The sequence below is a fragment of the Ceratotherium simum genome, chromosome 25, assembly GCF_057802395.1.
Source record: "Ceratotherium simum simum isolate JZ-2026a chromosome 25, ASM5780239v1, whole genome shotgun sequence".
Taxonomy (NCBI): Eukaryota; Metazoa; Chordata; class Mammalia; order Perissodactyla; family Rhinocerotidae; genus Ceratotherium; species Ceratotherium simum.
The window spans coordinates 19,568,122-19,580,948 of record NC_141924.1 but is presented as its reverse complement, the minus strand read 5'-3'; the positions used below and the strand labels follow the sequence as shown (position 1 = coordinate 19,580,948).

At 40.2% G+C, this 12,827-nt stretch overlaps 1 protein-coding gene across 6 annotated transcripts in view; it reads left to right on the top strand.

Moving 5' to 3' along the window:
* TXNRD1 (thioredoxin reductase 1) overlaps positions 1 to 12,827 on the top strand; it is a 65,604-nt gene that overhangs the window by 26,685 nt on the left and 26,092 nt on the right. For all 6 annotated transcript variants that reach the window (XM_087449013.1, XM_004418047.3, XM_087449014.1 and 3 more), the window contains 4 exons: positions 615 to 734; positions 8,355 to 8,497; positions 9,171 to 9,286; positions 10,696 to 10,921. In XM_087449013.1, coding sequence (XP_087305139.1) covers positions 615 to 734; positions 8,355 to 8,497; positions 9,171 to 9,286; positions 10,696 to 10,921 — 605 coding nt within the window. The remainder of the gene's footprint in view (positions 1 to 614; positions 735 to 8,354; positions 8,498 to 9,170; positions 9,287 to 10,695; positions 10,922 to 12,827) is intronic.

Below are 12,827 nucleotides of genomic sequence, written 5' to 3'. Positions count from 1 at the left end.
GTTGCCTGAGCTGTGAGTCCACTGCCACCGTGCCCTCTCACTCATGTTGTTTTGACCGCTTCCCTACCTGCCTACATTTTGTTCTAACAGACAAGCTATCACCATGTTCTTCAAGCTCAGGGATGCTACACCTTTTTTTTTGTTTTGGTCCTGAATTCCTTTGTGAGAATCAACGAAAGCTGTAGACCACCTCCTTAAAAAAATGCTCATATATCTCAAATTTTATATGTAGTCACAGAGCCACTACAGCTACAGTCCACCCACACCCAGCTTCACAACCACTTATCAGTTGTAGTCACAGATTGGGTGACAAGTTTAGGGTTGTGCACAAAGTAAAATGTCAATTTCTGGCATCTTTATCAGTAGTCAATTAATTTTGAATCTTTGAAGTATATGGAAATATGCTCATTTTTGTTTTGTTTTAGGGTGATAGTACTGTTTGATATATAAGGCTCTCGTTACTTAGAAATGTCGTGAGACTTAGGAATAAACTTGTATAAACAACATTGGCTACATTAACTAAATTATGATGTTTCATAGAATAGTAATAATCAAACTTCTTCTTTGAAGGGTTGTGAAGCAGGCTATAAACTCACGTCTCAATGTTTTTGCAGGTCTCGGAGGAACATGCGTGAATGTGGGTTGCATACCTAAAAAACTGATGCACCAAGCGGCTTTGTTAGGGCAAGCCCTACGAGACTCTCGAAACTACGGATGGAACGTCGAGGAGACGGGTATGGCGGGGGGTGGTGGGGAGGGACCACTCTTCCCTTCGTGCTTCTAGGGATTTGAGCTGTGCTCTTACAATGCACCAGACTACCACATAACCTGAAAGTTGTTGTTATTGTTTACATTTTTTATAGATAAAATCACTGGGGTTATCCTGTGTCAGGTAGCTACACAGCTGTTATGGTAAGAACTGATATTGTGCTTGGAATATCTTTCTATAATAGAAGACTAGAATTCTTTCAAATAAATTCTCATAATTATATGGTTTCATAAGGGAGTACAGATTATATTTGCTCTCCTTTGACGCTGTTGCATTTTTCTTTCTCCAAAGAAGTCTATTTCATGAGCTGATATTTTAGGGGTGGGAGAATTGTTTGTTTGTTGAGAAGGGTATGGTTAGTTTTTGTTGGACTAAAAATATTTAGCGTACCCTAGAAACCCTAGATAAGTTGAAGAGAAATCTGTTGACTTTAGAAAGTAGATTGCATTATCAGGCGGAAGAATTAAATGAGGCCTGGCACAGCTTCATGGCTAATGAATGACCTAGGTCATGTCCTTGAAGAGTGAAACTCCAACCCCTCTCCGATTTAAGTTTTGAGATCTATAGGCTATGGGACATTTGAGAGAAATCTTCCAGCCATAGCTAGGGTAAATTATTTTGTGGCCTTTTCTGACTTCTAATTAATAGTTTATTAAATATTTTTAAAGAAGCCATAGGGGCTGCCTGGTGGCGCAAGTGGTTAGGTACGCGTGCTCTGCTTCGGCGGCCTGGGGTTCGCAGGTTCAGATCCCGGGCACGCACCGACACACCGCTTGTCAGGCCATGCTGTGGCGGCATCCCATATAAGGTGGAGGAAGACGGGCACAGATGTTGGCGCAGGGCAAATCTTCCTCAGCGAAAAGAGGGGGGTTGGCATTGGATGTTAGCTCAGGGCTGATCTTCCTCACAAAGAAAAAAAAGGCATAAATACATGCTTTGAAAACTTTTGCTCTTGCTCAAACTGGTCATGCTTCCTTTGTTGATGCTTTTACTTCCCATTTAAAATCAACAGTACTTTTTTTCCCCAAGTCTAGAATCTTAGAAAATCAGTTACGTTAAAAGTTTTCTTATGCTGGGGTCTCATCTCTTTGCTTAGACCCTTAGAAGGCTGCTTTCTGTCTGTGACCTTTGGAGGCCTGAGGCCAGTACTGCGAGCTTGATTGTTTGATTCTGGGATGTCGTGCCCCATGTCCTTTTCTCTTGCCCAATAAAAAGGGCAGTTGAGCAGACTCTTTGACCTATGGAACATGAATATAACGTGTAATCTACCAGTAGTCCACCTCTATTCCCACCTCTACCCACCTCCAAGTTATTATTTACTCCCGTGTCTGAATGCCTACCAACTAAGTCTGCCATTAATGTACTCTTTCCCTTCTTGGAAGCCTACTATTAATGCACCTAGTTAATAGCAGGGTCTCCCTTCAGTTAATTTATTAAACTTCATAGTAGATATTTCAGAAATCCTACTGAGGAAGTTATGTAACATTACTATTGAGTGCCCACTGATGGCACTTCAGTCTGTGCTGGGGAAATAGAGATAAATAACACAAATCCTGTAGGTACACAGATTCTGTTATCATTGATGTACAAACCAAGTACCCTGGGACCCCAGAGGTGGAATTGGTAAATGTGATTCAAGAGGTGACTGGAGATGATTTCTCAGACGTTATATCCTTGACAATCAGCAGAGAAGGGGAAGGTCGCTTCATTCAGGCAGTGAGAAGAGAATGAACAAGGTACTGTATTTAAAGAATAGCAAATATCCTGGTGTGGCTAGAGCCTGAGGTGTGTGGGGAACATATATGAGGAGTAGATGTGAGGAGTGTTGCTGTGGGCTGAACACCCTGGGTGGTTTGGGAGAGGGGTAGTGGGAGGAAAACAGATCAGCTCAGCTAGCTGCACAATTTGGCTGAGGGCAAGTTGGAATAGATGCTTGTAGATACTTGCTGTCATCGTTCTTGGGATAGAAGTGGTAAGCAAATGGAGAGAGAAGGTAAAGACCAAAGCTGAAGAAGCTACCATCTCTCCCCCTTACCCATCTCAGCCTCCCACCAGCCTTCTATGGTTTCATTGAGGTTCTGCGGGTCAGGATTGGTGGTTAAAGTTGGATCATTTCATTCCCATCCCTCCCTGGAGGGAGATCCTGTTGTTCCCATTTGGCAGCAAAGAAACAAGCTCTAGGAGGGGAAGTAGTTTGCTCCTGTCATAGCTAAGAAATTGGTGGCACGAGGATTTAGACTGAGGTCTTTGTGACTTCAAACCACATGGGATTTACACCACAAGCGGTCTTCTTTAAGCCATCATGGCTTCAGTGGCAACTCCTTTGTAGGACCAGAGCTTCAGGAGCCGTTCTAGAGCCAGGCTCGTGGAGGGCTTTCGACATGGCTATGTGTGCACCTTTCCTTACCACACTCTGCCAAAAAAGGGCAAGTTATGTATATAGTCTTTAGGCCACACTCTAGTTTTTCTTCTGTACTCTTGGGAGGAAAACCGAAGAACCACCCACCTTATTTTCTAATCACTCCTGTAAGATGTGTTACACTCCCCACCCCCCAATCATTCCACATGTGTTTTTTACACTGTTCTCAGTGGGACTTCTTATGCTAGAGTACCTAGAGTTAAGATCCTTCCTTCACCCCAGCCTTCCTGACCCATTAAAGTGTCGGTTATTATAGTAGATAGACCTGGGCACAAATTCTGACTTTGCTATCTGTGTGATGAGGATTAAATACAATAGTGTGATTAAAATACCTGCCACTTAACAAGTGTTAGTTTTTGTCCCTTCCTCCTGGACTCGCTTCTTTTATTTTATTTTATTTTTTTGTGAGGAAGATCAGCCCTGAGCTAACATCCATGCCAGTCCTCCTCTTTTTTGCTGAGGAACACTGGCCCTGGGCTAGCATCTGTGCCCATCTTCCTCCACTTTATATGGGATGCCGCCACAGCGTGGCTTGACAGGCGGTGCGTCGGTGCGCACCCGGGATCCAAACCTGTGCCACCAGCAGCGGAGCGCGCGCACCTAACTTCTACGCCATGGGGCCGGTCCCTGGACTCGCTTCTTTTAATTTTTCCATTCAGAGTTTCAATAAATTGGAGTAGACTCTGCTCACCTTTCTTGGTTCTTTGTTTAATGGGTTGTAGGACAACATTTATGGATGTTATAGAACATTGTATATTTGAGCCAAGTTACCTTCCTCTTAAAGAGAGGACGTGTAACAAGAATATTAATCTGAAAAAGTCTAGAATTTGTTGGGAAAATTAAGGTTGTTTCAAACAAATTTTGATATATTCAACTTTATAATTTCCATATACTGTCTTCTTCGTAGTGAGTGCCAGTGGCCCTTAAATTTAGGTAAATAACAGTGTTGGGGAGCTGTGACTCAGAGTCATAAAATTTTTATTCATTCATATAGGGTCCAGTACTCAGATTGGTGTGTGGTACTAGTTGATCTTAGTTTTAAACTATCAACTCTTGTGAAAAATGAAGTTAGGAACAGAATTGCTTGATTTGGTTAGAAATGTAGGAAATATATATAGTGGTCTTTAGAATCTTAAAAAGATAAGAGATAAGTACAGATCTCTGCCGAATGTGAATTTTATTAGGGTCAACTAAGTATAATTCTAATAAATGCAGTCATCAGGTGGGTGGTGAAATATAACATGGTGAATTGACAAATCTTCTTTCCAGCAAAAGATTGTCTCTGTAGCTGTCTTGTAACAATAATAAGCACTGGCTATGCTTATTTATGTTGACTTTATTTCTAAGTTGTATAATAAAGATTTAATAAATGTACAACAACTGAGGTAATAAAGAGTCACTGCTAGCAAAGTCTGGATCTTTACATTAAAACCGGCAAACACTCTCTGAATTTCATGGGGTTTTAAAACTTGGAGCAGATCAAAGTTGTCTTACTTATCTATCCTTACAGAAGTTGTTTATCCAACTAATTTAAGAGTTTTACCTCTTTTGTGTTTCTTCCCCTTTTCTAGATTTTAAGGTAAAAATACATAATTTTCTATTTTTATACCTTCCACCTCTTGTATTTGTCAGCAGCAGCAATCCTGAAGTCTTTGATGAAGAGCTGTGCTCTCTATTTAAATCCTTCCACTCTTCCTAAATGGAAGCCTAGTGGGTTGTTTATTGTTGTCTTTAGCTTTTCTCATTAAGCCTTGGGCCTTCTGAAGCAAGCTGTGGCCTGGCTGTTAGAACCAGAGCTGGGCTTGTTGGGAGTGGCCTGCCTTGCCTCGGGATCCACCACTGAGGGAGCAGTAATTACCTCCCTCCTTTTTGTGCTAAAATGATCATGGTGAAGAATACAGTGGATTTAGACAAACCTTATTTTATGTCGTTAGCTCTTAGAGAAAGAAGGAAACTTGGAGGTCTATTTTTCAAATGAGAAACCGCTAGAAGCTGCTGATCCACATTCCCAACAGAAGGCTTATTTTGCATTTTTCAAATAGAAACACATCTAATCTCATGTCCTTGACCAAACAACAGTGCTCCAGTGTTCTGGGAAGACTGTCTTCTCTGATACTGCAAATAGTTCTGAGCGTGGAGAAGGAGGAAAGGGCCCTGGGCCCTGGAGAGCAGCTGAATCTCTCTGGTGACTGGGGGAGTGACACCTCCGGGACTCAGCCTGTGCTCTGCCCTCTTCCCAAAGCTCCAGACTGAGAATGGTCAAAGGAAGTCTCAGCCCTTAAAAAAAAATTACTTGAGCTTGGTCATTTAAACTGGATGAATTGGTCCTTTCTGCAAGATTAATTGGCTTTATATTTTTCAGATTTATCTGAGTTCTCCTATGCTCAAGAATTAAATCTGCCTTTAAAAAATTATTTGAGAAGTTTTAGGATCCCATTGTCATTTCAAAGAAAGCAAGATCATTGGTTCACAATTGGGGGCTTGCAGCATTTCTGGATGTATTCTCCCACCACACACCTGACGTTTCACATACAACGTGTCTGTGACTGCCACTGTGTTAGTGTGTGACCTTGGGCAGGTCAGTCCAGCCTTTGTTTCCCTGTGTATGTAATGGGAGTAATTCCTGCCCTTTCAGATGCTTTAAGGTTCAAATGAGAAGGTGCGCTGGACATGTTAAAGACGCTAGGTAGTTTTATTAGTCCAGTTACTATTGTTGAATTTAAAGATGTGGCTTGGCTTTCAGTAGTGGGATGGGACAGATCAGGAGCAAAAGAGAGTTGACTGAAGATCCAGCTGCTGTGGTGGGCATAAGGGTACATCCAGGTGAAATACAAATTCTGCCTGGCCAACTGTAATCCACACTCCAGAGGCTTAGCATTGGATTACAGCTGGGTGACCAAGCCAGTGGGATCAGGAGGCCTAGAAGGAATGCTAGGGCTATGCTATCAGGTGAACTGAGGGGGATGTAGTATCCAGATGGTGTTTGGGAATAAAGGGAGCTGGTGGATTTGGGGCATTATCAGAAGGCAGGGCAGCCCTAGAGAACTGGGGTTCCAGGCATGTTACCACCCTCAGTCCAACAAGGGTCCAGTTATCACCAGTAGAATATAAAATAGGAATTTGGATTTTACGAGACAAAAACTCAGTTCTCAGAATGGATTGCAAGATCAGGACCTTAGGAGCAGCTAGAGTGCTTTGAATGCTGAATCTCAAATTGGTGGGCCAGAACTTTTAAATTCCTTCTGCCTGAGCATAGTCACATTAGAGACTGGGAGTGGGGTGGCTGCTTGCTATACCAGAGGATGAAGGGACTTTGGTAGAGAAAGACGGGTTGAGAAGTTTGGAAATCAGGTGGGGCCTGACAGCCACAAAGGAAGGCTTTAACAGAATTAAGTTGGATTAGGTCTACTCGTTGAATTTGAATTTCCATCATGGAAATAATTAAAGTTATTGGTGCTATTATTTAATCCCGACTATGTTTTCTTTTAGAATATGGTATCTCCTGTGGGATTAGCAGAGTCTGATCCACTTAGTAGTTCTACAACTGTAAAATTTCTGAAGTGAATCCTCTCTTTGATCTAGTTCATTGTTTCTCCATGAGGGTGTTATTGGCATGTTGGGCTGGGCAGCTCCTAGTTGAAAGGGACATATTTAGCGTCATTGGCCCTTGAGTATCTCTAAGTCACTTGACAACCAAAACCAACACCAATAAAATAATATCTGGAATTTGCTTAAAATATTCTGGTAAAAAAAAGAGAGGTATATGAAATGAGATTGGTAAATTGGTAATTGTTGCAGCTGGATGATTGGCACATGGAGGTGAGTTACACTGTTCTATTCCATTCCTGGTGGAGCAAGTGAGTCCTGCCTCTTCTTTTTATAGTGGTGGTAGGTGGAGGCCAGACAGATAGGCTGGTCGAGGCTCCCTGCAGTGTCTTCCACGCCCCAGGCCCTAGTCCTCTTGGCATCACAACCCCAGTGGTCTCCAAAAAAATTACTTTTTTTTGTAATTGAACTGATCTCTCAAGGTTTGCTCCAGTTCTAACATTTTATTATTCTATGAGTTGAATATCTATAATCTTTTCTCTAGGAGGCCACAAACCAATTTTTGTGTTTCAAAATTCCTGCTTCTAGAGGCAGGCCATTGGTTCTTATAGACTTGGTTTCACCACTTCCTGTGTGGCCAAGCTACTTAACCCTGAATCTAAGACTCAAATTCCTCATTTCCCCAACAGAGGCTTTCGATATATGTTGAATCTATTCTCTTCTCCTTCCTTCCAAACCACAGCTTCCCCAGAACCTACTTTCTTCCTACCACCGGAGTATATTTTACCTATATCCTATTTTTTTCCTAGTCATTCGTAAAGTATTAATTAATAAATGACAAAGGATTGATTTTTATCCATTGAAATTTAATATTATATTAGTGCCTTGACTCAAAGGATTAATTTTATGATAAAATTTAAAAATCTTCCTCTCTTTGGTGAGATGGGGGTTTGAGGGGCAAAGAGACTCTTAATATTCTTTGACTAGACCCAAGGGGTTCCACGAACTTTTTCTGTAAAGGGCCAGATAATATTTTAAGCCTTGTGGGCCGTATGGTCTCTGTCACAACTCCTCAACTCTGCCATTGTAGCAGAAAAGCAGCCCTAGATAATATGTCAATAAATGATCATGGCTATATTTCAATAAAACTTTATTTTCAAAAAAGGTTATGGTCTGGATTTGGCTCATGGGGCCTTAGTTTGCCCGCAGCCCCTGGTGTAGACACTGTTACCAGTTTATTAACTCTGAGGCTGGCTGCATCAGACTCCTTTGGAGATTGTTACAAATACAGAAGCCTAGGCCTTACCACACCCCATTACCCCAGCCATCAATATTTACAATCCAAAGTAAAATTCCCATTCATTTCTAGATAAAGAAAAAAGTTTGTGTATGGTTATTTTAGTCTTAAGAATTGCCAGGAAGCCTTGCATTATTTAATTGTATGGCAGTTTTCTAAAAGGGAAAGAATGAAGATGAAAAGGTTGTTTGTATGCTTGAAATGGAGGACTTGCCCTTTTAGACTAAAAGCTCTGCTCTTTGTATTCTATTTGAATAATTCCTGAGAAATGATCTTTGCCAGGCTGTTGAAAAGCTAAACGTTTGTCTTATTTTCTTGTGCAGTTAAACATGACTGGGAAAAAATGACAGAAGCTGTGCAGAATCACATTGGCTCTCTGAACTGGGGTTACCGCGTAGCTCTGCGGGAGAAGAAAGTCACCTATGAGAACGCATATGGGCAGTTTGTTGGTCCTCATAGGGTTAAGGTAATTGTGTGATAGCCTGAGTGGCTTTTTTAAAATTTTGTTTTTTTAAGCTTTGGTTGGGGTAAGGGGAGGAAACGAGAAAGCGATTGTCCTAATGAAAGTTAATAGCCACTGTGACCCAGACTGTCCAGTTTGGTGATTTTGCAGTCACCTCTTCTTTTTTTTTTTGTGAGGAAGATCAGCCCTGAGCTAACATCCATGCCAATCCTCCTCTTTTTGCTGAGGAACACTGGCCCTGGGCCTATCTTCCTCTTTATATGGGACGCCGCCACAGCATGGCCTGAACAAGCGGTGTGTCGGTGCGCGCCTGGGATCCGAACCCAGGCCGCCAGCAGCAGAGCGCGTGCACTTAACCACTATGCCACGGGGTCAGCCCCGTCAGTCACCTCTTGTTATGGGGCTTTCTCTTGTGGTGTGTGTGGTAAAGGGTAAGAATATTGGATTCAGGGCCAGGTGACCCAGATTTGAGTCTTGGCTCTGCCCACTTCCTAGCATTATGACCTTCAGCAAGCCCCTTCACTACACAGAGCTTTAATATCTCTTTCTTAACTGCATTACCAAGTTTTATGAGGATCAAATTGGACAATGTGGTGAATGGCCTTTTCAATTATAAAGTGTATGATTCTAAAGGGATAATAACTTATTAAAAATTGATACATTGTTTCCTGTGTAGACAACAAATAACAGAGGCAAAGAAAACATTTATACAGCAGAGAGATTTCTCATTGCCACTGGTGAAAGACCACGTTATTTAGATATCCCTGGTGACAAAGAATACTGCATCAGCAGGTAAGGAAACAGTAGCAGGAGAAAAGAAAAACCCATTGTGGATTTATGCATTTGCTTTTTTCTTCAAAACCATTTAATCTGTTTCCTGGAATTCAGAGATTTTTGCCCAAAGAGATGGGGGATTGGGAAAAAAGAGAAAGGAAAAATTAGTTTACCCAAGAGAACACTTAAAAAAGTCAAAACTATGAACATTGGTCATCTTATCACCCAGAGTTAATACCACTGCTAACATACAGATATATGCTTATAATATTTATATTTGAAATTTATATATGTGTGAGTATATATTATAAATATATACTATATAAAACCAGATGGATATTTACAAACATTTTGTAAAATAAGTGATACATATGTATGTACTCTTTTTGCAAAACTAGGGTTATCTATTACCCTTTAACACTTCAAATGTGGATGCTAAAAGAATTAAAGGATGGCAAGCCATTTAGGTTTATCAGAACCTAGTCCCTACTCATTGCTGTTCAAATGGTCACGGTGTCAGTACAGAGAGACTTTCTGAAATAAGTGAGTCAGTCAGGAAGGTTTTGCTGTGTGATTTATTTTTGCCCATCAATTGATAATGCTGGTGACGTTGTTGAGTTTTAAATTATGAAGTCGTTAAGACAGATTGTTGATAAATATGACTTCTTGGATGCTTTTGACCCAAGAGTTTCTGATTGTATTATAAATTTCTCATTTTTAGGCTCCTTTTTTTTTTTTTCCTTGTAATATGATTTTATCTTTTGTGCCTCATCTGGGGCAGCTCAGGTGGCAACTGTTATCATTGTTGTCTTGATTAGGCTCTCTTCTCAGATTTAAAAAAACTCATTCCCCAACAATGCTTTTATGATCTCTCTTATGTCTTGTATATCCTCACTTGACTGGAAGATTTTGTCAGATTTTATTTTTTATAGTTGGCTTTTATGTTACAAAGACAATATGTTGAAAGTTTTTCCCCACCTTTCTCCCCACTCTTGATAATTGGTGTTCCAGATGAGAAGTTATGCAGGTTTTCCACCTTGGAGAGAGCTTGAGTGGTGGGATGAGGGTGGGGGTTTAGGTTTGCAAATGTGTGATTTTAAACACATAAATGGAGAATTACTCTGAACAGTACAAAGTCATTTTGTTTGACCATGAGTTGGACTAATGTCACAAGTTATATGGTTTGCTATGCTCAGCCACGGTAGCTTGAGCTACTCCCAAAGCAACTGAGTGACAAGAAAGGGAGAGTGTCTAAGACCTTATAAAAACTTCTCAAATGTTATGTGTGTAGCAAATTGAATGTTTTTAATCTTAAAAGTGTCTTGTTCTTAAGAAGGTAAAAATATTTACTTTGATTTGGTCATTATTCACATATAAACATTTTTCTCTTCTTTCTTTCTTTTTTTTTTTTTTACATTTCTTTTCAGTGATGATCTTTTCTCCTTACCTTATTGCCCGGGTAAGACCCTGGTGGTCGGAGCATCCTATGTTGCTTTGGAATGTGCTGGATTTCTTGCTGGCATTGGTTTAGATGTCACTGTTATGGTACGGTCCATTCTCCTTAGAGGATTTGACCAGGACATGGCCAACAAAATTGGTGAACATATGGAAGAACATGGTATCAAGTTTATAAAACAGTTTGTACCAATAAAAGTAAGTGGGGTTGCCTGTAGGTAAACCATTAGGAGTGCTGTAATTCCTCAACTGTGTTATATAAACTTCTTCATGCCCACCACCTGAGTAGCTTTGTTCTTATTTCTAGATTAATAATTTCTTCCTTCCCTTCTCCACTTTCTTACCTTTGTTTCTCTTCTGTTTAATGCTTCCTTTTATGCATTCCTTTATTTTACTATCTTTGGTCTGTTAAACTTTGTTTCTTCATACAGATCAGTGATTTAAATGAGAGTTCAAGACTAGGCTGATTTTTTTTTTTTTTTTTTTTTTTTTTTTTTTTTGCATACAACATTTCTCCTTGGTATACAGTATACTCAACAGATGCACTATTTTATTCTGGCTTCCCTAGAAATGATTATCTAATTTTGCTATGTGGACTGTCCTTTTTTTAATTTAATCTTCTTTTGAAAAGGCTGAATAATATGCCAAGTCATATTTGGGTCTTGTTGACGCTACCACAACCATTTTGAAACATAAGAGTGACAAGATCAGTCACTTTGCATCTTAGCAAACTAATAGTTTCTTTTAGAGCAGGTCAGAGTGGGCCTATTTTGTTAAAGTTAAGGAATTTTAGCTGTCATTTTTTTGATTGCTCAATGGGTTGTTGTGGGACCATGAATCTCTTAATGCTGATAGTCATGAGTTATGAGCATTGGGATCAGAATGACCTGAATTCAAAGACTGTTCTGCCAGTTTCTTGCTGTGTGACTTTGGGAGAATGACTTACGTGTTCTGAGCCTCAGCTTCTTCCGTAAAATGAGGATGATAAATAGCACCTATCTCAGAGTTCTTATGAGGATCAAATTAGCTTATATTTAGTTAGAAAATTATTAGAACAGTACCTGGCACAGGGTAAGTCTAAAACGAATCTATCTCATAAGATTGTTGTGAAGATTAAGTAGCAAATTTCCTGGAAGTTATTGTGTTTAAAGAAATGTGAGTGTTACATCATCACATTATTTATTTATTTATTTATTTGCTTGAGGAAGATTCGCCCTGAGCTGACATCTGTGGCCAGTCTTCCTCTGTTTTGCCTGTGGGTTGCCACCATAGCATAGCTGACGAGTGGTGTAGGTTCGTGCCTGGGAACTGAACCTGGGCCGCTGAAGCAGAGCACGCCAAACTTAACCATTAGGTCACTGGGCTGGCCCCCCATCATCATTACATTATTTACCTTAAATAAATAGATAGATAAATTAGCTGTTTTTTGGGGAATAGAGGTATATGTGCTATATTTGCACTAGGACTATGATTAAAAAACAACAGCTGTATATATATGCTGTACTGATAGAAAAGTTACATCTTCCTTTATAGTATGTTAACATTTGGGGAGTTGTGGGCCCTTTGAGATCCTGGTGGACTATCCCTAGTGAAATAAACCTGTGTCTGTGCACATAACCTTTTGCTTGGGTTACCAGGGTGTCTCTGATCTCCCTAGGCAGGTAGAGAATGCTAGCTGTATTATAAAGTGACTGAGTGGAAGAAACCTTCTGCAGAGAGGAGGGAGAGAGCACATTTTGGACAAAGAACATAATATGTGCAGAGAGGCTATGGGGAATAAAATTGTTCTAAATGCAGAGAATGTTCTAGGTACAGAAAAGGTCTGACTAGAACACAAAAATGAGTAAGGCAGGAAGGAATTAGAGGTGCGATGAGGCCCTTATCATTTTTAAGCAAATCTAAGCCATGGACCAATTCAGCTCTTCTCCAGAGATTTGAACATTTTAATTTAAATTAAACAGGAAAGACATTTCCGATGTGTTCAAAGGGGCTTACCTATATAAGAAAGGAATGAAATTTGAGAAGGAAATCTTTACTGTTTGTTGATGTTGAAAATAAAATGACAGTTTTCCCATACAGAGTGGTTGTATTTCAAAGATAGAGT